This window comes from Saimiri boliviensis, chromosome 17, assembly GCF_048565385.1.
Source record: "Saimiri boliviensis isolate mSaiBol1 chromosome 17, mSaiBol1.pri, whole genome shotgun sequence".
Lineage (NCBI taxonomy): Eukaryota > Metazoa > Chordata > Mammalia > Primates > Cebidae > Saimiri > Saimiri boliviensis.
Window position 1 is genome coordinate 45,880,444 of NC_133465.1, and position 23,474 is coordinate 45,903,917.

At 44.0% G+C, this 23,474-nt stretch overlaps 1 protein-coding gene across 2 annotated transcripts in view; it reads left to right on the top strand.

The window, feature by feature from the left end:
* WIPF2 (WAS/WASL interacting protein family member 2) overlaps window positions 1-23,474 on the top strand; it is a 64,530-nt gene that overhangs the window by 13,491 nt on the left and 27,565 nt on the right. For both annotated transcript variants that reach the window (XM_039476848.2, XM_039476850.2), the window contains exon 2: window positions 19,911-20,042. In XM_039476848.2, coding sequence (XP_039332782.1) covers window positions 19,980-20,042 — 63 coding nt within the window. In that variant the 5' untranslated portion in view covers window positions 19,911-19,979. The remainder of the gene's footprint in view (window positions 1-19,910; window positions 20,043-23,474) is intronic.

Below are 23,474 nucleotides of genomic sequence, written 5' to 3' on the forward strand. Positions count from 1 at the left end.
TTTTTGAGATGGAGTTTCGCTCTTGTTACCCAGGCTGGAGTGCAATGGCGCGATCTCGGCTCACCGCAACCTCCGCCTCCTGGGTTCAGGCAATTCTCCTGCCTCAGCCTCCTGAGTAGCTGGGATTATAGGCACACGCCACCATGCCCAGCTAATTTTTTGTATTTTTAGTAGAGACGGGGTTTCACCATGTTGACCAGGTTGGTCTCGATCTCTCGACCTTGTGATCCACCCACCTCGGCCTCCCAAAGTGCTGGGATGGGATTACAGGCTTGAGCCACCGCGCCCGGCCTTTTTTTTTTTTTTTTTTTTTTTTTTTTGAGACGGAGTTTCACTCTTGTTACCGAGGCTGGAGTGCAATGGCGCAATCTCGGCTCACCGCAACCTCCGCCTCCTGGGTTCAGGCAATTCTCCTGCCTCAGCCTCCTGAGTAGCTGGGATTACAGGCATGCGCCACCATGCCCAGCTAGTTTTTTGTATTTTTTTTTTTTTTTTTTTTTTTTTTTGAGACAGAGTTTCGCTCTTGTTACCCAGGCTGGAGTGCAATGGCGCGATCTCGGCTCACCGCAACCTCCGCCTCCTGGGCTCAGGCAATTCTCCTGCCTCAGCTTCCTAAGTAGCTGGGATTACAGGCACGCGCCACCACGCCCAGCTAGTTTTTTGTATTTTTAGTAGAGACGGGGTTTCACCACGTTGACCAGGATGGTCTCGATCTCTCGACCTCGTGATCCACCCGCCTCAGCCTCCCAAAGTGCTGGGATTACAGGCTTGAGCCACCGTGCCCGGCTTTTTTTTTTTTTTTTTTGAGGCAGAGTCTTGCTCTCTTGCCCAGACCAGAGTGCAGTGGTACAATCTCAGCTCACTGCAGCCTCTGGCTCCTGGGGTCAAACAATTCTCATGCCTCAGCCTCTGGAGTAGTTGGGATCACAGGTGCATGCCACCACACCCAGCTAATTTTTGTCATTTTAGTAGAGACAGTGTTTCACCATGTTGGCCAGGCTGCTCTTGAACTCCTGACCTCAAGCAGTCCACCCGCCTTGGCCTCCCAAAGTGCTGGGATTACAAGCATAAGCCACCATGCCTGGTCTCATTTTTGTATTTTTTGTAGACAGTTTCACCATGTTGCCCAGTCTGGTCTTGAACTCCTGAGCCCAGGTGATCCACCCATGTTGGCCTCCCAAAGTGATGGGATTACAGGTATGAGCCACCGTGCCTGGCCAGTAATTGATTTTAAGATTCATTTCTCGGCCGGGCGCAGTGGCTCACGCCTGTAAACCCAGCACTTTGGGAGGCTGAGGCGGGTGGATCATGAGGTCAAGAGATCGAGACCATCCTGGTCAACATGGTGAAACCCCGTCTCTACTAAAAATACAAAAAATTAGCTGGGCATGGTGGCATGTGCCTGTAATCCCAGCTACTCAGGAGGCTGAGGCGGGAGAATTGCCTGAACCCAGGAGGCGGAGGTTGCAGTGAGCTGAGATCGCGCCACTGCACTTCAGCCTGGGTAACAAGAGCGAAACTCCGTCTCAAAAAAAAAAAAAAAAAAAAAGAAAAAAGATTCATTTCTCTATTTTTGTGCCTACCTTTCAATTAATTTTGGTTATGATTTCCTATGGTAGAATGGAAGTTGCTCACATATTTGCCCTCTATTAAGAGTAAGTAAGCTCTGGGGTTGTTGATCACTGTGTGGTTACATCCAGCCTGTGGCAGAGATTCAGGTCACATTAGCCAGCCTGCTGCCATTGGAGTTGTCAAGATAATGTTCTAGCATTGGGCTTAATTAAGTCTTTTACATTTTTTTGGTTTGTTTGGGATTTTCTATTCTCCTTAACTGCATTGGTAACATCTAGCATTGACCTTGAAATTTTGGTCAGTTTGTTTATGTGGTGGTTTTGCTTATACAGTGTTTGGGTTTTTTGGTTTTTGGTAATGTTTGTTTTTTTTTGTCAGAATAGTAAGAATTCATAAATTTAGAATCACATAGTACTACAAGGCTTATAATTAGAACAAAATACTCACTGCTTTATTTCTGCTTGTCTTTAACCACTTTTGCAGTGTGTGTGGTTTTTTCCCCCCGATGTATATTATCTGTATTTCTATATAGTATGTTTAGGCTGTTTTTTCTTTCTTTTTTGATAGATGAATTCTTGCTATGTTTTTCCAGGCTGGCCTCTAACTCCTGGGCTCAAGCAATCGTCCTGCCTTAGTGGGGACTACAGGTGTGCACCACTACACCTAGCTATACAGTTCTTTCTTGATTTTTCCATTCTTAGATTATCTGTTGAGGCCAGAGGTGATGGCTCAAGCCTGTAATCCCAGCACTTTGGGAGGCCAACGCAGGTAGATCACTTGAGGTTAGGAGTTCAAGACCAGCCTGGCCAACAAGGTGAAACCCCATCTCTATTAAAAATTTAAAAATTGCCGGGTGCGGTGGCTCAAGCCTGTAATCCCAGCACTTTGGGAGGCCGAGGCGGGTAGATCACGAGGTCAAGAGATCGAGACCATCCTGGTCAACAAGGTGAAACCCCGTCTCTACTAAAAATACAAAAAATTAGCTGGGCATGGTGGTGCGTGCCTGTAATCCCAGCTACTCAGGAGGCTGAGGCAGGAGACTCAGTTGAACCCAGGAGGCGGAGATTGCAGTGAGCCAAGATCGTGCCATTGCATTCTAGCCTGGGCAACAAGAGAGCAAAACTCCGACTCCAAAAAAAACCAAAAACCCAAAATTATCTGGGTGTGGTAGCATGTGCCTGTAGTCCTAGCTATTTGGGAGGCTGAGAAATGGGAGGATCTCTTGAGCTGGGAGGGGGTCAAGGCTGTAGTAAGCCACGATCACACCACTGCACTTCAGCCTGGGTGACAGAGTGAGACCCTTTCTTCAAAAAGAAAAAAGAAAAGAAAAACCATTTTTGTTGTTTCAAAGAGAATATTAGATGCTTACAAGACCATTGGAAGTCTGGAAGAGCATAGGTCAGGGAAAGCCTTGTTGTAGGGATTTTAAGAAATTGCTGCTATTAATAATCTTAGCTGCCTTAAGCACCAAAAACAGGCAGTTTGCAGAACATTGGAAACTGCTACAAACCACATGTCTGCCATGTGTCTGAGGCTACACACCCTCATTGCTACTGGAAAAGCAATAATGGCATCTACCCTTCTTCCATTGTGCAAATCTTAAGTGTTGGTAGAATGTAAACCACAATGGCACTGATAAATGTAGTTCCCAGGCCTCCAACTTCTCCCCAACTCTAGATCAATCCGGAAGGAAATAGAAATGAAATTTACAAAAAAAGAAAAAAAAAATTAGCGCTCAGCATAATGACTGTGTCGTTCAATTACCTTTACTTCCTTGTGTAGTTTTTCTCTAGATAAAGTAATTGTCATTTCTTTTCTTCCTTCCTTTTTTTTTTTTTTTTGAGACAGAGTTTCGCTCTTGTTACCCAGGCTGGAGTGCAATGGCGCGATCTCGGCTCACCGCAACCTCCGCCTCCTGGGTTCAGCCAATTCTCCTGCCTCAGCCTCCTGAGTAGCTGGGATTACAGGCATGCACCACCATGCCCAGCTAATGTTTTGTATTTTTAGTAGAGACGGGGTTTCACCATGTTGACCAGGATGGTCTCGATCTCTTGACCTCGTGATCCACCCGCCTCGGCCTCCCAAAGTGCTGGGATTACAGGCATGAGCCACTGTGCCTGGCCCCTTCCTTCCTTTTTTTTTGTTTTCTGCTTGTTTTACCGAAAGTCACTGATTCATCCCTAAACTCTGGCGGAGGTGTAAATCTCTTCTCATCACTGGAGCACATTAGCGGAGCACTTCTTCCAGAGGCTTTATGAAAGGAGTCTTTGGAGAGTGGAACTTTTTGGAGGCCTTGCATATCTGAATTATCTCCTTTCTACCTTTACTTTGGTAGTTTGACTAGATAAAAAATATTCTTCCTTTTTTTTTTTTTTTTTTGAGACGGAGTCTTGCTCTGTCACCCAGGCTGGATGGAGTGCAGCGATGTGATCTTGGCTCACTGCAACCTCTGCCTTCTGGATTCAAGCGATTCTCCTTCCTCAGCCCCCGTGAGTTGCTGGGATTACAGATGTCTGCCACTATGCCTGTTTTTGTATTTTCAGTAGAGACGGAGTTTCACCATCTTGAACAGGCTGGTGTTGAACTCCTGATCTTGTCATCTACCTGCCTCGGCCTCCCAGCATACTGGGATTACAGGCATGAGCCACTGTGCTCGGCCTGGTTCAACTTTTCTAATTTGTCTGGCAGCATGGGGAGGGTTAGAGGAATCCATTTGTTATACAGGCTTTCTATTTCTTTTCTTTCTTTTTTTTTTTGAGATGGAGTCTTGCTCTGTCGCCCAGGCTGGAGTGCAGTGATGCAATGTTGGCTCACTGCAACCTCCACTTCCCAGGTTCAAGCAATTCTCTTGCCTCAGCTTCCCAAGTAATTGGACAGGCATGAGCCATCACACCCGGCTAATTTCTTTTTTTTTTGCATTTTTAGCAGAGATGGGGTTTTGCCAGGTTGGCCAGGCTGTATCTTGAACTTTTAAACTCAAGTAATCCACCCAGCTCGGCCTCCCAAACTCCTGGGATTACAGGCGTGAACCACTGCAGCTGGCCCAGACTTTCAACCAGTCCTCCTGTTTAGCCCCTTCTGCACTATTACACCCTCTTCCTGAGGTACCAGGTGCCTCTAACTTCTGAGATGTTTTGATTCTGAAGTTCATCTATGCTGGGAATCTGCTTGCCTCTTCCCACTGCAGTGTTTAGTTTTTTTTGCTTTCTATGAAGTTATTTATCACTAATGCATTTGGTTTTTACCTTCCAAAATTTTATTGCCATCTCTCTGTCTCTGCTGTCTCCTTTCCCAATTTTTTTTTTTTTTTTTTTTTTTTTTTTTGAGACAGAGTTTCGCTCTTGTTACCCAGGCTGGAGTGCAATGGCGCGATCTCGGCTCACCACAACCTCTGCCTCCTGGGTTCAGGCAATTCTCCTGCCTCAGCCTCCTGAGTAGCTGGGATTACAGGCACACGCCACCATGCCCAGCTAATTTTTAGTATTTTTTGTAGAGACGGGGTTTCACTATGTTGACCAGGATGGTCTCGATCTCTTGACCTCGTGATCCACCCGCCTCGGCCTCCCCAAGTGCTGGGATTACAGGCTTGAGCCACCGCGCCCGGCCTCCTTTCCCAATTTTTTTGTTTGTTTTTTGGTTTATGTCTTTATAAAAAAATCCCTTTGCTGTTATTTTTATGGTTTTATGATGGAACATTGATAAATGCATGCAATCTATCCTGTTTAACATGTTATTCAACATATTCATCAGCTTTTCCTTGCCAGTATTCATTCAGACATCACATGTCTTTGCAGTTGATTACTAATACTCCTTTAGAATAGTATTTTCTAGACTCCTCTAACACCAGGAATCACTTAAAGTGCTTGTTGACTATGCAGATTACTAGATCATTCTCCTGGAAAACTTCTGATTTTAGTTGGTCTAGATTAGGGCCCAGGATTTTTTTTTTTTTTTTTAGCGTGTTTGTTTTTAAACAAATGACCTAAATGTATGTATCTTATCTTCAGGCAAGTTTGGAGACCCTGCTTTAGAAGGATTCTTTTTAAACCATTAATGCCATCTTACATCTCCATGGCAAACTCCTTAGCCTTCCCCTAATATTGCTTTTATATTCAGACTCTGTTTTAGCCTGTCTAGCTTTGGTCTGGAATTGTCAATTAGCATGTGTGTCTGTCATCTGATTAACTCCTCTCTTTAGTATTAAATGCTGGCTGATGGTAATAACTTTGGCCTTGTGTGACTTTATTTTTTTTAGTCAGCATCTCTAAACCCGCTGGATTCTGGGATGAATAGGGGAGCCACTGTTTTTGGTGATTCCTGGATTTTTGGAAAATTGACTCAGGCTTTGAAAACAGATACCCTAATCATCTGCCTTGGGTGTCTGTAGCATCGTTTTTGGAGATGTTGAAGCACTGTAATTTGAAGTTTGTTTTTAACTTTACCTTCGAAAGGACACAATTCTCCCTTTTGTATTATAGATTGCTAGGCCTAGAAAGGAAGAAGGGTTGTATATTTTACTGCCAGTCTGTAAAGCATCTGGAAATGTGTTTGCAGCTGCGCCTGGTTGTTGTGAATTGCTTAGAGGTTAAGAGCCAGGTAGTACTTGTCTCAGCAGTGTTGCAGAGGCTAACTGTGGTACCCTAGTTCTCAGTTCTTGGAAATCTTGTGGCTGCTATTAACTAAAATACAGCTGAGGAGGCCGTGTTGGCACTGACAGAGTTGATTTGCATTCTAAGATGAGCAGCTCTATAGAAATAGCTCTAATACATTTTTACGACTTCCATTGACACAGTTTTTTGGAAGGCTAAGGCAGGAAGATTGCTTGTGGCCAGGGGTTTAAGATAAGCCTGAGCAACATACTGAGACCCTGTCTCTGCTTAGTTGAATGTGGTAGTCCCAGCTGCTCGGGAGGCTGAGGTGGGAAGATTGCATGAGCCTGGGACGTCAAGGCTGTGGTGAGCTGTGATTGTGCCACCTGCACTGCAACCTGGGCTGTAGGTTGTAGGGTGAGACCCTGTCTCAAGGAAGAAAGAAAGAAAATAAAGCAATAAACAGTTTTTATTTTTTTTTAATTTATTTTATTTATTTATTTATTTTGAGATGGAGTTTCGCTCTTGTTACCCAGGCTGGAGTGCAATGGTGCGATCTCGGCTCACCGCAACCTCCGCCTCCTGGGTTCAAGCAATTCTCCTGCCTCAGCCTCCTGAGTAGCTCGGATTACAGGCATGTGCCACCATGGCCGGCTACTTTTTTGTATTTTTAGTAGAGACGGGGTTTCACCATATTGACCAGGATGGTCTCGATCTCTTGACCTCATGATCCACCCGCCTCGGCCTCCCAAAGTGCTGGGATTACAGGCTTGAACCACCGCGCCCGGCCTATTTATTTATTTTTGAGATGGAGTCTTGCTCTGTTGCCCAGGGTGGAGTGCTGTAGAGCAATCTCGGCTCACCACAACCTCTGCCTCCTAGATTCAAGTGATTCTCCTGCCTCAGCCTCCTGAGTAGCTGGGATTACAGGCTCCTGCCACTGTTCTTGGCTATTTTTTGTATTTTTAGTGGAGATGGGGTTTCATCATGTTGGCCAGATTGGTCTCGAACTTCTGGCCTTAGGCAATCCACCTGCCTCAGCCTCCCAAAGTGCTGGAATTATAGGCATGAGCCACTGCACCCAGCCAAGGAACAGTTTTGATGAACAAAGTCACAAAAACAATGCTACATCAAAAGTGTTATTGTATCATTGATTATTGATCACTGGCTGTGTTATAAGGCATTGTTTTGAACTATTACTGATTACTGCAATTGACTATTTCCTGTTCATGTCCCCCCATCTCCCAGTGCTGTATTTCAGTGCTTTCAGGATAATATGATTTTCTCTTTGCCTTGAGGGGTTGGGAGTGAGGGCATTCCCAGATTTCTGTTTTGGATGATTTTCAGGTATTTAAGTTACATGATTGTTGCATTATTTATTGCTAGTCATCTTTTTTTTTTTTTTTTTTTTTTTTTGAGACCGAGTTTCGCTCGTTACCCAGGCTCGAGTGCAATGGCACAATCTCGGCTCACTGCAACCTCCGCCTCCTGGGTTCAGGCAATTCTCCTGCCTCAGCCTCCTGAGTAGCTGGGATTATAGGCACGCACCACCATGCCCAGCTAATGTTTTGTATTTTTAGTAGAGACGGGGTTTCACCATGTTGACCAGGATGGTCTTGATCTCTCGACCTCGTGATCCACCCGCCTCGGCCTCCCCAAGTGCTGGGATTACAGGCTTGAGCCACCGCGCCCGGCCACTAGTCATCTTTTTAAATGAAGCTTTCTTTGCAGCTGTGGTTATTTAATTGAACACAGGAGTAGACTTCTCATTGATTTTTCATCATTTTAGAAGAGAGGACTTAGCTGCTAGGCTGCCTTGTATCTGGAAATAACCCAAAGTATCTAATATTTGCCATATAGGATAGTATATGAGTAAGTAGACTTCCAAATTTACATTTTTAGGGGGTATTTTTTATCTTAATAAATAATCTGGGGCTGGTCTGATGGCAGTGGGTTATCAGAACTTGCTAACATTAGTGTCACTGCAGTTGGTATACAAACCCCCACTGCTAAATTTGACTGGCTTTAAAAATATTCTGGAGGAAGAGGAAAGAGTCACATTGGGGGGAAAGCTGCATTTTGGGGATGCATTACGTTTCTGTTAAAGAAAATATGTTTGAAAGAATTTCATCATGCAGTAGTTATAGCTTTATTCTTCTTCCTTCATTTTCTTTTTCATGGGGGAATAAAACATCCAGGTTTCATTTGTTTTTTCTTTCTTTCTTTCTTTCTTTCTTTGAGATGAAGTCTTGCTCTGTTGCCCAGGCTGGAGTGCTATGGCTTGATCTCAGCTTATTGCAACCTCCACCTCCCGGGTTCAAGCAGTTCCCCTGCCTCAGCCTCCTGAATAGCTGGGATTACAGGCATGCACCACCATGACCAGCTAATTTTGTGTGATTTTTTTTTGTTTGTTTTTTTGTTTTTTGTTTTTTGTTTTTTGTTTTTTAGTAGGGATGGGGTTTCTCCATGTTGGCCAGCTGATCTCAAACTCCCGACCTCAGGTGATCTGCCCACCTCGGCCTCCCAGAGTGCTGGGATTACAGGCATGAGCTGCCGCACACAGCCCAATTTTTCACTTTTAATATTCATGATGGGTATGTGATTTTTTTTATTACTTGTTGGATCAGTCAGATTTGCTGCATAGTTGAATTTCTGTGATCAACATTTCTGTAGTTGAAAAATTTTTTTCCCTTAAGTAACCTTGGAATTTTGATTAATTCTGTCTCTGCATGTGATAGAAATCTGTTTCACCAGAGGTTTGACTGAATAGAATTTCAAGAGGTGGTAGCACTTTCTCCATTGAGAGGAGAGGGCTGTGAGCTATAAGTCTTTTTTTTTGGAGTGATGGTGGTAAAATATGTGTAACATGAAAGTTATTCTAGTCTGTTTCCTTGTACTTTAGAGAGCCAGAAATGCTTTAGTGGAAACCCTCTGCTATAATCTGTCCTAGAACACATGGAGGCATGTTCTTTTTTTTTTTTTTTTTTTTTGAGACAGCGTCTCTGTTGCCCAGGCTGGAGTGCGGTAGCCCGATTTCGGCTCACTGCAACCTCTGGGAGGCATGTTCTTAATTCCTGTTGACTATTTCCTGTGTAATTTAGGAACGTATTTGGCTCCTGCGGTCGTTGGCTCCTGGAGTGGCATGTGAATACTCTTAGACAGCTCCTGGCTCTTTTCTCATTTTGGGGTTCTTTGGCCTAGGGACTGGATACCATTATGCCATTGTAATAATGGGCTCCTACCTCCCATACTGGATTGCTTTTCAGGAGCAAAGCTGAAGAACAGGTGAACAGGTGGGCAGATTACCAGCAGGTGACTTTTAACCCTGGAAGGCCTTCAGTTAGCTGGGTCTCTAGATATGATTAAGCCAGGAGATCAAGTGCAGTCTGTCTGTGGGATTAGTGAGATAACCAGTCAAACCTCTGGTTTGAGTATGAAGCTATTGGTTCGTTTAGATTTCTTTGGTATTACAGTGTCAGCATTCGACAGAGAAGGGGACTACTTTTGGATTTGGAGGATGGCTTATAAAGCCTCAGATGTCATCTCTCCTCACTCTGTTCTAGCTATCCTGGCTTTTTTACTAGTTCTCCAACACACCAACCACATTCCCATGTCTGGATTTTTTTTCACTTGCTGTTACTTCTTTCTTTTTTTTTTTTTTTTTTTTTGAGACGGAGTTTCGCTCTTGTTACCCAGGCTGGAGTGCAATGACACGGTCTCGGCTCACCGCAACCTCCGCCTCCTGGGTTCAGGCAATTCTCCTGCCTCAGCCTCCTGAGTAGCTGGGATTACAGGCACGCACCACCATGCCCAGCTAATTTTTTGTATTTTTAGTAGAGACGGGGTTTCACCATGTTGGCCAGGATGGTCTCGATCTCTTGACCTCGTGATCCACCCGCCTCGGCCTCCCAAAGTGCTGGGATTACAGGCTTGAGCCACTGCGCCCGGCTGTTACTTCTTTCTAGAATGTCCTTTCTCCAAATGTTTACATGGCTTGCTCTGTTCATGGAGAAACTTCTTGGGAGAGCCAGATACTCTTCCCCCATGGCCCTTCCCTGTGACTCTATCTATTATTTTATCATTATTGTTACTATATTGTTGCTCTTGTGGTTAAATTCTCCCAGATCCTGAAGCCCACAACCCTATCTAAAGGAAGACTCTTAAGCTGGGCACCTGTGGTCCCAGCTACTGGGGAGGCTGAGGCTGGAGGGATTACTTAAGCCCAGACGTTCAAGACCAGCCTAGGCAACATAGTCTGGCCAACCTGTCTCTGAAAAGTAAATAAAACAAATAAAAGAACACTCCAGTCTCTTTCTGTACTCTACGTTTATGATTCTCTATTTTTTACTCCTTTTATCAGTAACTGTGTTACTGAGATTTTATTTCTTCCCTCATGTCTTATACTAGAATGTAAGCTCCAGGATAGTAGATACTTATATGACTTATCTTCTAGAACAGTGCTTATCAACCTTAGCACTGTTGACATTGTAGAATAGATAATTCTTTTTTTTTTTTTTTTTTTTTGAGATGAAGTCTCTCTCTGTCGCCCAGGCTGGAGTGCAGTGGCACGATCTTGGCTTACTGCAACCTCTGCCTCCCGGGTTCAAGTGATTCTCCCACCTTAGCCTCCTGAGTAGCTGGGATTACAGGCACCCACTACCATGCCTGACTAATTTTTGTATTTTTAGTAGAGTCAGAGTTTTGCCATGTTGGCCAAGCTGGTCCCCAACTTCTTATCCAAAGTGCTGGGATTACAGATGTGAGCCACCACACCCAGCCTGACCAGATAATTCTTTGTTGTCTTATGTGTTGGAGGATGTTTAGCAGCATCCTTGTTTTCTTTTTCTTTTGTCTTTTTCTGTTTTTGAGGCGGAGTCTCTCTCTGTCACCAGGCTGGAGTGCAGTGATGCGATCTTGGGTCACTACAGGCATGCGCCACCATGCCCAGCTAATTTTTGTATTTTTAGTAGAGACAGGATTTCGCCATGTTAACTAGGATAGTCTCAGTCTCTTGACCTTGTGATCTGCCTGCCTCAGCCTCCCAAAGTGCTGGGATTACAGGCGTGAGCCACCGCGCCCAGCCAGCATCCTTGTTTCCTATCCACTAGATGCCAGCAGCACTCCCTACCCTAGTTGTGATGATCAAACATGTCTCTAGACATTGACAGTGTCTTGGGGAACAAAATCCGTCCTGGTTGAGAGCCCTTGTTCTAGAAAAATACTTTGGCACCCACTGAGTGCCAAAGTATTTTTCTAGAACAATGGCTTGTACTATTTTGGCTCACTGCAACCTCTGCCTCCCGACTTAAAAGTGATTCTCTTGCCTCAGCCTCCCGAGTAGCTGGGATTACAGGCATGCACCACCAGCAAATTTTTGTATTTTAATAGAGATGGGTTTTCTCCATGTTGGCCAGGCTGGTATCGAACTCCAGACCTCAAGTGATCTGCCTGCCTCAGCCTCCCCAAAGGCTGGGATTACAGGCATGAGCCACTGCACCCGGCTAGGCCCCTGCTACTTTTATATTTACTTTTGTTCTATTCAGTGAGTGACTCCTGAGCAGCTATGGTATGCTGTAGAATAATGAGAGAGAATCCTAGAAAGAACCTGTGCCTGGCTTGTGCTACTCATTTTTTTCTTTTTGAGACAGAGTGTTGCTTTTGTTACCCAGGCTGGAGTGCAATGGCACGATCTTGGCTCACCACAACCTCCGCCTCCTGCGTTCAGGCAATTCTCCTGCCTCAGCCTCCTGAGTAGCTGGGATTACAGGCACGTGCCACCATGCCCAGCTAATTTTTTGTATTTTTAGTAGAGACGGGGTTTCACCACGTTGACCAGGATGGTCTCGATCTCTTGACCTCGTGATCCACCCGCCTCGGCCTCCCAAAGTGCTGGGATTACAGGCTTGAGCCACCGCGCCCGGCCTTTTTTTTTTTTTTTTAAAGACTGAGTTTTGTTCTTGTTGCCTAGGCTGGAGTGCAATGGCATGGTCTCGGCTCACTACAACCTCTACCTCCTGGATGCAAGTGATTCTCTTGCTTCAGCTTTCCAAATAGCTGGGATTGCAAGTGCCCACTACCACACCTGACCAATTTTTGTATTTTTAGTAGAGATGGCGTTTTACTGTGTTGGCCAGGTTGGTCTGGAACGCCTGACCTCAAGTGATCCACCTGCCTCAGCCTCCCAAAGTGCTGGGATTACAGGTTTGAGCCACTGTACCTAAGTAGGCCCGTGCTACTCTTATATTTACTTTTGTTCTGTTCAATGAGTGACTCCTGAACAGCTATGGTATGCTGTAGAATAATGAGAGAGAACCCTAGAAAGACAGAGTACTGTCTGTGCTTAAGAACTAATTTGTTAAAATGGGTGTAGGTGTATGAAATGTTCCTCCAAAATTTAATTTTATTTCAAGGTATTTTTTATTTTATTTTATTTATTTTTTTGAGACGGAGTTTTTCTCTTGTTGTCTGGGCCGGAGTGCAATGGTATGATCTCAGCTCACCGCACCCTCCGCCGCCTCCTGGGTTTAAGTGATTCTCCTGCTTCAACCTCAGAGTAGCTGGGATTACAGGCATGTGCCACCCACACCTGCGTAATTTTGTATTTTTAGTTTCTCCGTGTTGGTCAGGCTGGTCTTGAACTCCTAACGGGTGATTTGCCCACCTCAGCGTCCCAAAATGCTGGGATTATAGGCATGAGCCACCATGCCCTGCCTATTTTATTTAATTAATTTATTTTGAGACAGGGTCTTGCCGTCGCCCAGATTGGAGTACAGTGGCACAGTCTCAGCTCATGGCAACCTCTGCCTACAGGGTTAAAGTGATTCTCCTGCCTCAGCCTCCTGAGTAGCTAAGATTATAGGCAAGTGCCACCACACCCAGCTAAGTTTTGTATTTTTAGTAGAGACAGGCTTTTACCACGTTGGCCAGGCTGGTCTCGAACTCCAGACCTCAAATAATCCACCCACCTTGGCCTCTGGAAGTGCTGGTGCTGGGATTACAGATGTGAACCACCGTGCCTTAGCCTTTTGTTACTGTTTTTGAGACAAAGTCTCACTGTGTCACCCAGGCTGGAATGCAGTGGTGTGATCTCCACTCACTGCAACCTATACCTCCTGGGTTCAAGTGATTCTTGTTCCTCAGCCTCCTGAGTAGCTGGAATTACAGGTGTGCCACCATGCCTGGCTAATTTTTGTCTTTTTAGTAGAGATGGGGTTTCACCATCTTGACCAGGCTGGTCTCAAACTCCTGACCTCAATCCATTTACCTCTCTTGGCCTCCCAAAGTGCTGGGATTACAGGCTTGAGCAGCTGTGCCCAGCCTGAGGGTAATGTTTAAATTGGTACTAATGGGCCACCATAGGGGTGAGTTAGTAATTGTTAAGTGCTTAGCAGAATGGTTGAAGTTGCAGTTGAGTTTAGAATCTGATTGTAACAAAACCTACCCATTCAATTTTTACTTGTTTTCATTTGTTGCAGTTGCCTTTGGTTTGTGGCTATTAATTCTGTTTTTGACTAAAACCTGGTTGAAAAATATACAAAGTTGACTTGGTTATTTTGAACTTCTTGTTTGATGTGATGTTATTGGGGTTGGTTGTTGTACTAAAAGGTTGTGAACAGCTGATACATCAGTTTTTTTAAAAAGAATTAAAATTTTTTTTTTTTTTTTTTTTTTAGAGGTGGGTTTTACCACGTTGAACAGGATGGTCTCGATCTCCTGACCTTGTGATTAACCTGCCTCAGCCTCCCAAAGTGCTGGTATTACAGGTGTGAACCACCATGCCCGGCAGTTTTTTGTTGTTGTTGTCGTTTGTTTTTTGGGTTTTTTTTAGATGGAGTTTCACTCTTGTTGCCTAGGCTGGAGTGCAGTGGTACGATCTTGGCTCACCATAACCTCCAGTTCCTGGATTCAAGCAATTCTCCTGCCTCAGCCTCCTGAGTAGCTGTGACTACAGGCATGCACCACCATGCCCAGCTAATTTTTGTATTTTTAGTTGAGACGGGGTTTCACCATGTGGACCACGATGGTGTTGATCTCTTGACTCTGTGATCCAGCCGCCTTGGCCTCCCAAATCACACTGGGATTGTAGGCGTGAGCCACCACGCCCGGCTGTTTGTTTGTTTTTAAGAGGGAGTCTCTCTGTTGCCCAGGCTGGAGTGCCATGGTGCAATCTCGGCTCACTGCAACTCCTCTTCCCGTGTTCAACTGATTCTTGAACCTCAGCCTCCCAAGTAGCTGGGATTACAGGCACCTGCCACCACACATGGCTAATTTTATTTGTATTTCTTTTTATTTTATTCCATCCTATGGGATAATTTTTTAAATATATTTTTAGTAGAGATAGGGTTTCACCATGTTGGCCAAGCTGGTCTTGAACTCCTGATCTCAAGAGATCCGCCCGCCTCGGCCTCCCAAAGTGTTGGGATTACATGTATGAGCCACTGCACCCGGCCTAAGAATTATTTCTTATTAAATAGAGACAGGGTCTCGTTTTGTTACCCAGGCTAGTCTCTAAGCACAGGTGATCCTCCTACCTTGGCCTCCCAAGGTGCTGGGATTACAGGCTTGAGCCATAATGCCCGGCCTGACTTTCTCTGATACTGTTAGAGAGATTTCATTTGAGCTGTGGGATCAGAAGAATTCCTTTAGGGAGGAATATCTGGAATCTTTTTCTTTTGAAGACACAACTGTCTTCTCGTTAGATTGTCTGGAGATAGAGTAGACAAAGCTATTGTGGTTTTTTCAGAGAGGATCCTGAAATTTGTTTTACCTATCTCTGTTTCTTTGTATTCAGAAATGGTTTATTAGGATATGAAATAATTGAACATATATTTAAGAAAAAAATGATTTTCTTGTTGATGTCTCAGATTTCTATTTATAAGACTGATTCTTGTAAGGAAAAACTGGGGACCTTAAGATTTTGCTAAGTGAGGGAGGTGGCCTGTTTATTTAGGTCAGTCTTTTTCCCCTGTGGGATTTTGTTGGGTGGTTTGATATAAAACTGTAATTTACGTTGTAGTCAAAAGTGAGATCAAAGGAAAATACTGTTACCTGAGGCATGAAAATAGGAGATAGCATTAAGATTTAGAATTTTTCTTGATTTTTGTTTCTTTTAAAAATAACTTAGGCCGGGCACGGTGGCTCAAGCCTGTAATCCCAGCACTTTGGGAGGCCGAGGCGGGTGATCACCAGGTCAAGAGATCGAGACCATCCTGGTCAACATGGTGAAACCCTGTCTCTACTAAAAATACAAAAAATTAGCTGGGCATGGTGGTGCGTGCCTGTAATCCCAGCTACTCAGGAGGCTGAGGCAGGAGAATTGCCTGAACTCAGGAGGCGGAGGTTGCGGTGAGCCGAGGTCGGTCATGCCATTGCACTCCAGCCTGGGTAACAAGAGCGAAACTCCGTCTCAAAAAAAAAAAAAACAAAAAAAAAAAACTTGCAATTGAAACCTGAGTTTAGAGCAGCAGAATGCCATTTGAATAAAGGCCTCTCATTGTAGTGGTAACTAGGATACCTCTTAGATAATTTTAAGTATACAAGAAAAGCAACAACTAAATTGGATTCTTCATTTATCACATGTAAAAGGTAGTAGTTGTTGTCTTTGTATTAAGGAAGTCTCCTGTTTTTAAAATGTAGGAATGTTTGGAGTGAAACATTAGGAAATTGAATAGAAAAATTGTCTTTTCTTTCTTTCTTTTTTTTTTTTTTTTAATGGGATGGGGTTTCACCATGATGGCCAGGCTGGTCTTGAACTCCTGACCTCAGGTGATCCACCCACCTTGGCCTCCGAAAGTGCTAGGATTACAGGCGTGAGCCACCCTGCCCAGCTGGCTTTGTCTTTTAAAAAAGGAATAGGCCGGATGGTGGCTCACGCCTGTAATCCCAGCACTTTGGGAGGCAGAGGCGGGTGGATCACGAGGTCAAGAGATCGAGACCATCCTGGTCAACATGGTGAAACCCCGTCTCTACTAAAAATACAAAAAAAATTAGCTGGGCATGGTGGCGCGTGCCTGTAATCCCAGCTACTCAGGAGGCTGAGGCAGGAGAATTGCCTGAACCCAGGAGGCGAAGGTTGCGGTGAGCCGAGATCGCGCCATTGCACTCCAGCCTGGGTAACAAGAGCGAAACTCAGTCTCAAAAAAAAAAGGAATAGAAGGAAGCAGTTTTAAAAAATACATTACTTGAGTTTTATGAAGACTTATTTCTGAATTATGTGATTCATATGACATCAGGAAAATTTTAAATAATGCTCTCTGGTCTTTATTTTTAAGATATTGACTCCTGAGGATGTGAAAAGCTTATTTTATCATGGTTTTTAAGATGGAAAGGCTTAAGAAAGGAATGAGAATACTGTGTTGCTAAACTAGAGGCAGCCTCAAGATGTTTCTGAAAATCAAGGTCTCTGAAGAGCACAGATGGTGAAGTTTGTAGTTCTAATTTAATAGATCAGAAAGGAAATACTTAAAATTCTGTAGAGGACCTTCTTTTTCTTTTTAATCTCAGATTTAACCTCGAGACCATTAGATTCTAAGCTGTGTGTGGTGGTGCACACTTGTAGTCCTGGCTTCCGGGAGGCTGAGGCAGGAGGATCACTGGAGCCCAGGAGTTGGAGATTATAGTGAGCTATGATGGTGCCCGTGCACTTTAGCCTGGGAGACAGAATGAGACCCTGGCTCAAAGAAACAAAAATAAAATGCTGCTAGATTCTTACTATTGCAGTAGACAGTACTTCCAGAAGGCCCAAATTTGTCCTTTGATTAATCACAGTTGATCAGTGAAATTTGTCTTTCTGTTGTCAAATGTTATGAATTGTTTTGTTTTGTTTTGTTTTGTTTTTTAACTCAAAGTAGTTCTCAAAGCAGACCCTCTGCATTGGATTAGCGATTGTTAAGTATCAATCCTAATTTGATTTAAACAAAAAAGCTTATTTTGGGGATTTTTCAGGGAAAGGAAAATTGTTTTAATTTGAATTCACTTAAATTGGGCTTTCTTGGAAACGTACAGAGAACTGTTCGTATTCTGTCGCTAAGAAATTTGGAATGAGTTAAATTTCATTCAGGGCAAGATAGAAAATTGCTAAACCACACTAATTTCTAGGGGGGTTTTTTGTTTGTTTTCGCCATAGTGATTAGTGAAATCAGGTGACCTGGATATGAGGCCTCACTCTGCACTTGACTCCTGAGTGATCTCAGGCAGTTGCCCTTTGATGAGTCAGTTTTTCTCATGTACATGTAGGCACTCCCACTCTGGGGACTTCAGTGTCCTCACCCATAAAATGGGAACGATAATACTCTAGTACATCATTATGTAATAAATGTCACGGATAGGAGTGTGTCATGCATACAATCCTTGTGGAGCCAGAAGGAAGGTTGAAAGCCACTGTTGGTACTCAGAACTAAAAAAATCAGTCACTTGATAAAGGTAATTTTTTTAATTTAATTTTTTTTTTTTTTTTTTAAATAGACGGGGTTTCACCCTTTTGGCCAGGCTGGTCTCGAACTCCTGACCTCAGGTGATCCACCCGCCTCGGCCTCCCAAAGTGCTGGGATTACAGGCGTGAGCCACTGTGCCTGGCCATATGTATTTAATTTTTTAAGGGGTCTTGGTATGTTGCCCGGCTGTACTCAAACTCAGAGGCTCAAGTGATCCTTTCCTCAGCCCTCTGAATAGCTGGAATTATAGGCAGGCACCACTGATGGATCTATTTTTCAATTAGAGTTTGAATTGAGTCTAGTTTAGGAAGGTATCTATAACTGTGTAATATATTGGTTTAAAAAAAAAAAAACAGTTTGCCATGCTAGAGAATTCCTGCTTTGCTTAAATAAGTGGAGCTCACTGACAGGCATAAGGCTGTTCCTTGAAGTCATTATTCACCTTGTAGCATGTAGGTTGGATCACCTATAGACACGGAAAGAGTAAAGAACTTGTCTGAATCTTTTCTAGGTCATTCTAGGAGACCCTTTCAATGGCAATCGCCAGCGGCTGATAGAACTAGAAACCCAGGCTGGGCACAGTGGCTCACCCCTGTAATCTCAGCACTTTGGGAGGCTGAGGTGAGAGGATCACTTGAGGTTAGGAGTTTGAGACCAGCCTGGCTAGCATGGTAAAACCCCATCTCTATTAAAAATACAAAAATTAGCCCAGTGTGGTGGCACATGACTGTAATCCCAGCTACTTGGAGGCTGAGGCAAGAGAATTGCTTGAACTTGGGAGGTAGAGGTTGCAGTAAGCTGAGATGGTGCCACTGTACTCCAGCCTGGGCAACAGAGTGAGACTCTGTCTCAAAAAACAAAACAAAACAAAACTAGAAACCCCGTCAAAAAGGCAGGACCTCTGGTGACTGGAATTAGTTGAAAACGTTTGTTTGAATCAACTGTTACTTTCCCTGTTACTTCCTACTAGCTTTCTTTGATAGTGCTGTGGGCATTTGGAGTTGGAATGGTCACAGTAAACTCAGGGGATTCAAGAGAAGAAAAGTTTTTTTTTTCCCCTACCTCTTGTGTTTTTTTTAATTTTAAATTCCTTCCACCCCACCTAGTGAAAGATATTCTGCTAATGATTTATGGTTTTGATCAGTTTTTTTTTTTTTTTGACACGGAGTTTCGCTCTTGTTACCCAGGCTGAAGTGCAATGGCGTGATCTCGGCTCACTGCAACCTCCGCCTCCTGGATTCAGGCAATTCTCCTGCCTCAGCCTCCTGAGTAGCTGGGATTACAGGCACGAGCCACCATGCCCAGCTAATTTTTTGTATTTTTGGTAGAGACGGGGTTTCACCATGTTGACCAGGATGGTCTTGATCGCTTGACCTCGTGATCCAACCCGCCTTGGCCTCCCAAAGTGCTGGGATTACAGGCTTGAGCCACCGCGCCCGGCGACTATATAGGTTTTGAGTGTTAAGTGTTTGGTGATGTGATAAAATGGCTGTCAGATTCCAGGGATCTGACTATACCAGGTGTTGGTAAACTATGGCCCATAAGTCAGATCTTGTCTACAGCCTGTTTTTGTATTGCCCATAAGCTAAGAATGATTTTTACATTTTTAAGAGGTTATAAAAATCAAGAAAATGAGAAGACAGCTGCAGACTGCAGAAGACATATCTGTTAAAGGACTGTTATCCAGAATATACAAATAGCTCTTAAAACTCAGCAATAAAAAAGCAAAAACAACCCAATTAAAAATATGGGCCAGCCAGGTATGATGTCTCACACCTGTAATCCCAGCTAGGCAGCTGAGGTGGGAGGATTGCTTGAGGCCAGATGTTGGAGACAAGCCTGGGCAGTATAGTGAGAACTCATGTCTAAAAAATTTTTTAATTAGCTGGGCATAATGGCATGCACAACTGTAGTCCCTGCTCCTCGAGAGGCTGAGGTGGGAGAATCGCTTGAGCTCAGGAGTTCTAGGCTGCAGTGAGCCATGATTGTGCCACTGTGCTCTAGCCTGGGCAATGGAGAGAGACCCAGTCTCTTTAAAGAAAAAAAAGGGCAGAAGGCCTAAATAGACACCTTACCAGAGAAGATAAATGATGACAAGTGAGCACATAAAAAGATGTTCAGCATCATAAGTCATTAGGAAATTGCAAATTAAAAAATTGATTTAAACAGGTTTACCAAGCCCTGGACTATATCACTGTAGAAATAGAAGATGAGGTTGTTCAGCCTCTCAGTTACCATGCCCAGTTCTCTAGTTCTCCTGGGCACTTGTTGTCTCTAATGGTAAAGATGTTCTTATGAATTTCTGTTTCATTTGCAGGTATATGAATGACCTAAAGCTGCAAATAAAGACGGAGAGAGAGCAGTGCCAACTGGGAGCAGGGCAAGAATGCCAATTCCTCCTCCCCCACCACCCCCACCTGGTCCTCCTCCACCGCCCACATTTAATCAGGTAGGTAGTCCTTCCATCAGGCTATCTCAAAACTTTTGAGTAAATAGGTTGATGGTCCTCACATACTGTTGTTTTTTTAACCCCTTTTGATTAACATTTCTAGATTTTCCTGTCCATAGCATTCCTATTCTTTAATTCTGTTTTTAACATTCCAGATTTTTATTCCTGGTATTAAAGGACACATAGGGTGTCCTTATACAAGACATAGTGTATAATCAATGACATGTGGTATAGGAAGGTGGAGAGTAAACAAGTCCATCTTGATCAGTTGGTTCTGATTCCTGAGAGGTCTTCTTAGGACCATGATGGTGTGTCTGGTTTCCTTGTTCCACTTTATTCTAAATGGAGATTTGGACAGGTGGCATTGGAGTAAGAGCTAATGTTTTCCGTTAAATCTATTTGCTGTATAAAAGTGAGTATGTTGTTTCTTTGGCATTTTTGAGAAAAGGGCTGAGGATTCTTAGTGGTTGTTTCTTGCTACCGCTTCATCTGTTTTATTCAAAATCAGTTCCTTTTAAAGCCAAGTCCATTAGCTCTAACACCTTACTAAGAAGGAAAGGAGTTTTGGGAATGTTTTGGTTAGAAGACTGAAAGATTCAGTAACAGGAAAAAAAAAGCAATGTGATTTTTGAACCAAGCAGGCACTGCACTCCAGCCTTGGCAACAGAGTAAGACTCTGTCTCAAAAATAAAAATAAAGCATAACTTGTCTGGTTATAGTGGGGGTAGAAAGAGGAGGCAGTCAATGAAGGCTTCTAGGTAGGTGGTGATACTTGAGCTGAGTCTTAAACCTTGAGTAGAGTTTAGCCAAAAAGAGAGGAGGGAGGGAGGGCACTTGAAGCAGAGGAACCAGAGTGTGGAAAGGTACTGATTTGGAATTAATTAATTAATTAATTAATGAGACAGAGTCTCATTCTGTTGCCCAGGCTGGAGTGCAATGGTTGTGATCATAACTCACTGCAACCTCTAATTCCTGGGCTCAAGTGATCCGCTTGCCTCCGCTTCCCAAGTAGTGGGGACTACATGGGCATGACACTGCACTTAGCTAATTAAAAAGAATTTTTTTTTTTTTTTAAATAAAGGCAGAGTCTCACTTTGTTGCCTAGGCTGGTCTTGAACTCCTGGCTTCAAGTGATCCTCTTGTTTGAGCCTCCGAAAGTGCTGGGATTACAGATTTGAGCCACTGTGCCAGCCTCGTGCTGATTTGTAAGAAAGCATATAGAGGTTTAGATTATTGCTTGAGGTGATGTGGTAGCAGATGCAGCTGGAGATGTAGGCTGAGGGTTTAGATTTTTCTTCTGGTGATCATGAGGAGTTGTTGAAATATTTTCAACAGCAAGAGTAACCTGTTTGTGCACCTTTCAAATACAAGTACAGTTGGGGAGATTGAGGGTTGGGGTTGAGCCTGGAGACAGAAGGCCGTTGCCATTGAAAGTTTAGGTCTGGCTGCCCATGGTGGCTCATGCCTGTAATCCCAGCACTTTGGGAGGCCAAGGCGGGTGGAATATGAAGTCAGGAAATCAAGGCCAGCCTGACCAACATGGTGAAACCCCGTATCTACTGAAAATACAAAAATTAGCCAGGCATGGTGGCACGTGCCTGTAATCCCAGCTACTCAGGAGGCTGAGGCAGGAGCATTGCTTCAACCTGGGAGGCGGAGGTTGCAGTGAGCCGAGATCGTGCTGCTGCACTCCAGCCTGGAATACAGAGCAAGGCTCTCTCTCAAAAAAATAAAATAAAATAAAATGTAGGTCTGAGGCTGGGCACAGTAGCTCATTCCTGTAATCCCAGACCTTGGCGGGCCGAGGAGGGTGGATCACCTGAGGTTGGGAGTTCAAGACCAGCCTCGCCAACATGGTGAAACCCTGTCTCTACAAAAATAGAAAAAAAGTTACAAAAATAGAAAAAAAGTTAGCCAGGCATGATGGCGGGTGCCTGTATCCCTGCTACTTGGGAGGCTGAGGCAGGAGAATCGCTTGAACCCAGGAGGTGGAGGTTGCAGTGAGTGGAGATTGAGCTATTCCACTTCAGCCTGGGCGACAGAGCAAGACTCCCATCTCAAAAAAAAGAAAGTTTAGGTCTAGACTAAAGCAATGAGCATGGACAGTGGGTTTAGAAAGTGAAATCTTTCTCTTTTTTTTTTTTTTTTTTTTTGTAATGCTCAGTGTATGATATGAAATCTTTCTTTGTGGTTTTTTTTTTTTTTTTTTTGAGACAGAGTCTCACTCTGTCACCCAGGCTGGAGTACAGTGGTGTGATTGTGGCTCGCTGTAGCCTCTAACTCCTGGGTTCAAGTGATTCTCATGCCTCAGCCATCCGAGTGGCTGGGATTTCAGGATTGCATCACCATCCCCAGCCAACTTTTATATTTTTAGTAGAGACAGGGTTTCACCAAGTTGGCCAGGCTAGTCTCGAATCCCTGACCTCAGGTGATCTACCTACCTTGGTTTCCCAGAGTACTGGGATTACAGGCATGAGCCACCACAGCAAGTCCTATGTATTGTTTTTTTAAATGTTTTACTTGACGAGGCCAGGTGCAGTGGCCACACTTTGGGAAGCCAAGGCCTGTGGATCACTTGAGGTCAGGCGTTCGAGACCAGCCTGGCCAACATGGCGAAACCCTGCCTTTACTAAAAATACAAAAGAAATTAGCCGTGTGTGGTGGCATACACCGTAGTCACAGCTGCTTGGGAGGCTGAGGGACAAGAATCTTTTGAAGCTGGGAGGTGGAGGTTGCGTAAGTTGAGATCACACAACTGCCCTCTAGCCTGGGCAGGAGAGGAAGATGCTGTCTCAAAAAAAAAAAAAAAAAATTTTACTTGATTGTGTCAAACATTATTGCTGTAAAAAGATACTGATTTTTAAATATTTGAGAGCTTCATTGGCATCCCCTTGTATGCTTATATTATCATTGTTCCTTTTGATTTAACTTTTTTTTTTTTTTTTTTTTTTGAGACGGAGTTTTGCTCTTGTTACCCAGGCTGGAGTGCAATGGCGCAATCTCGGCTCACCGCAACCTCCGCCTCCTGGGTTCAGGCAATTCTCCTGCCTCAGCCTCCTGAGTGGCTGAGATTACAGGCACGTGCCACCATGCCCAGCTAATGTTTTTTTTGTATTTTTAGTAGAGACGGGGTTTCACCATGTTGACCAGGATGGTCTCGATCTCTCGACCTCGTGATCCACCCGCCTCGGCTTCCCAAAGTGCTGGGATTACAGGCTTGAGCCACCGCGCCTGGCTGATTTAACTTTTTTTTTCAGTTTTATGCTATTAGAAATAGTTTTTTGCCATTATTAGCGTCATTGCACACAGTTGTTTTTTTTTTTTTTTTTTTTTTTTGAGATGGAGTTTTGCTCTTGTTACCCAGGCTGGAGTGCAATGGCACGATCTCGGCTCACCGCAACCTCCGCCTCCTGGGCTCAGGCAATTCTCCTG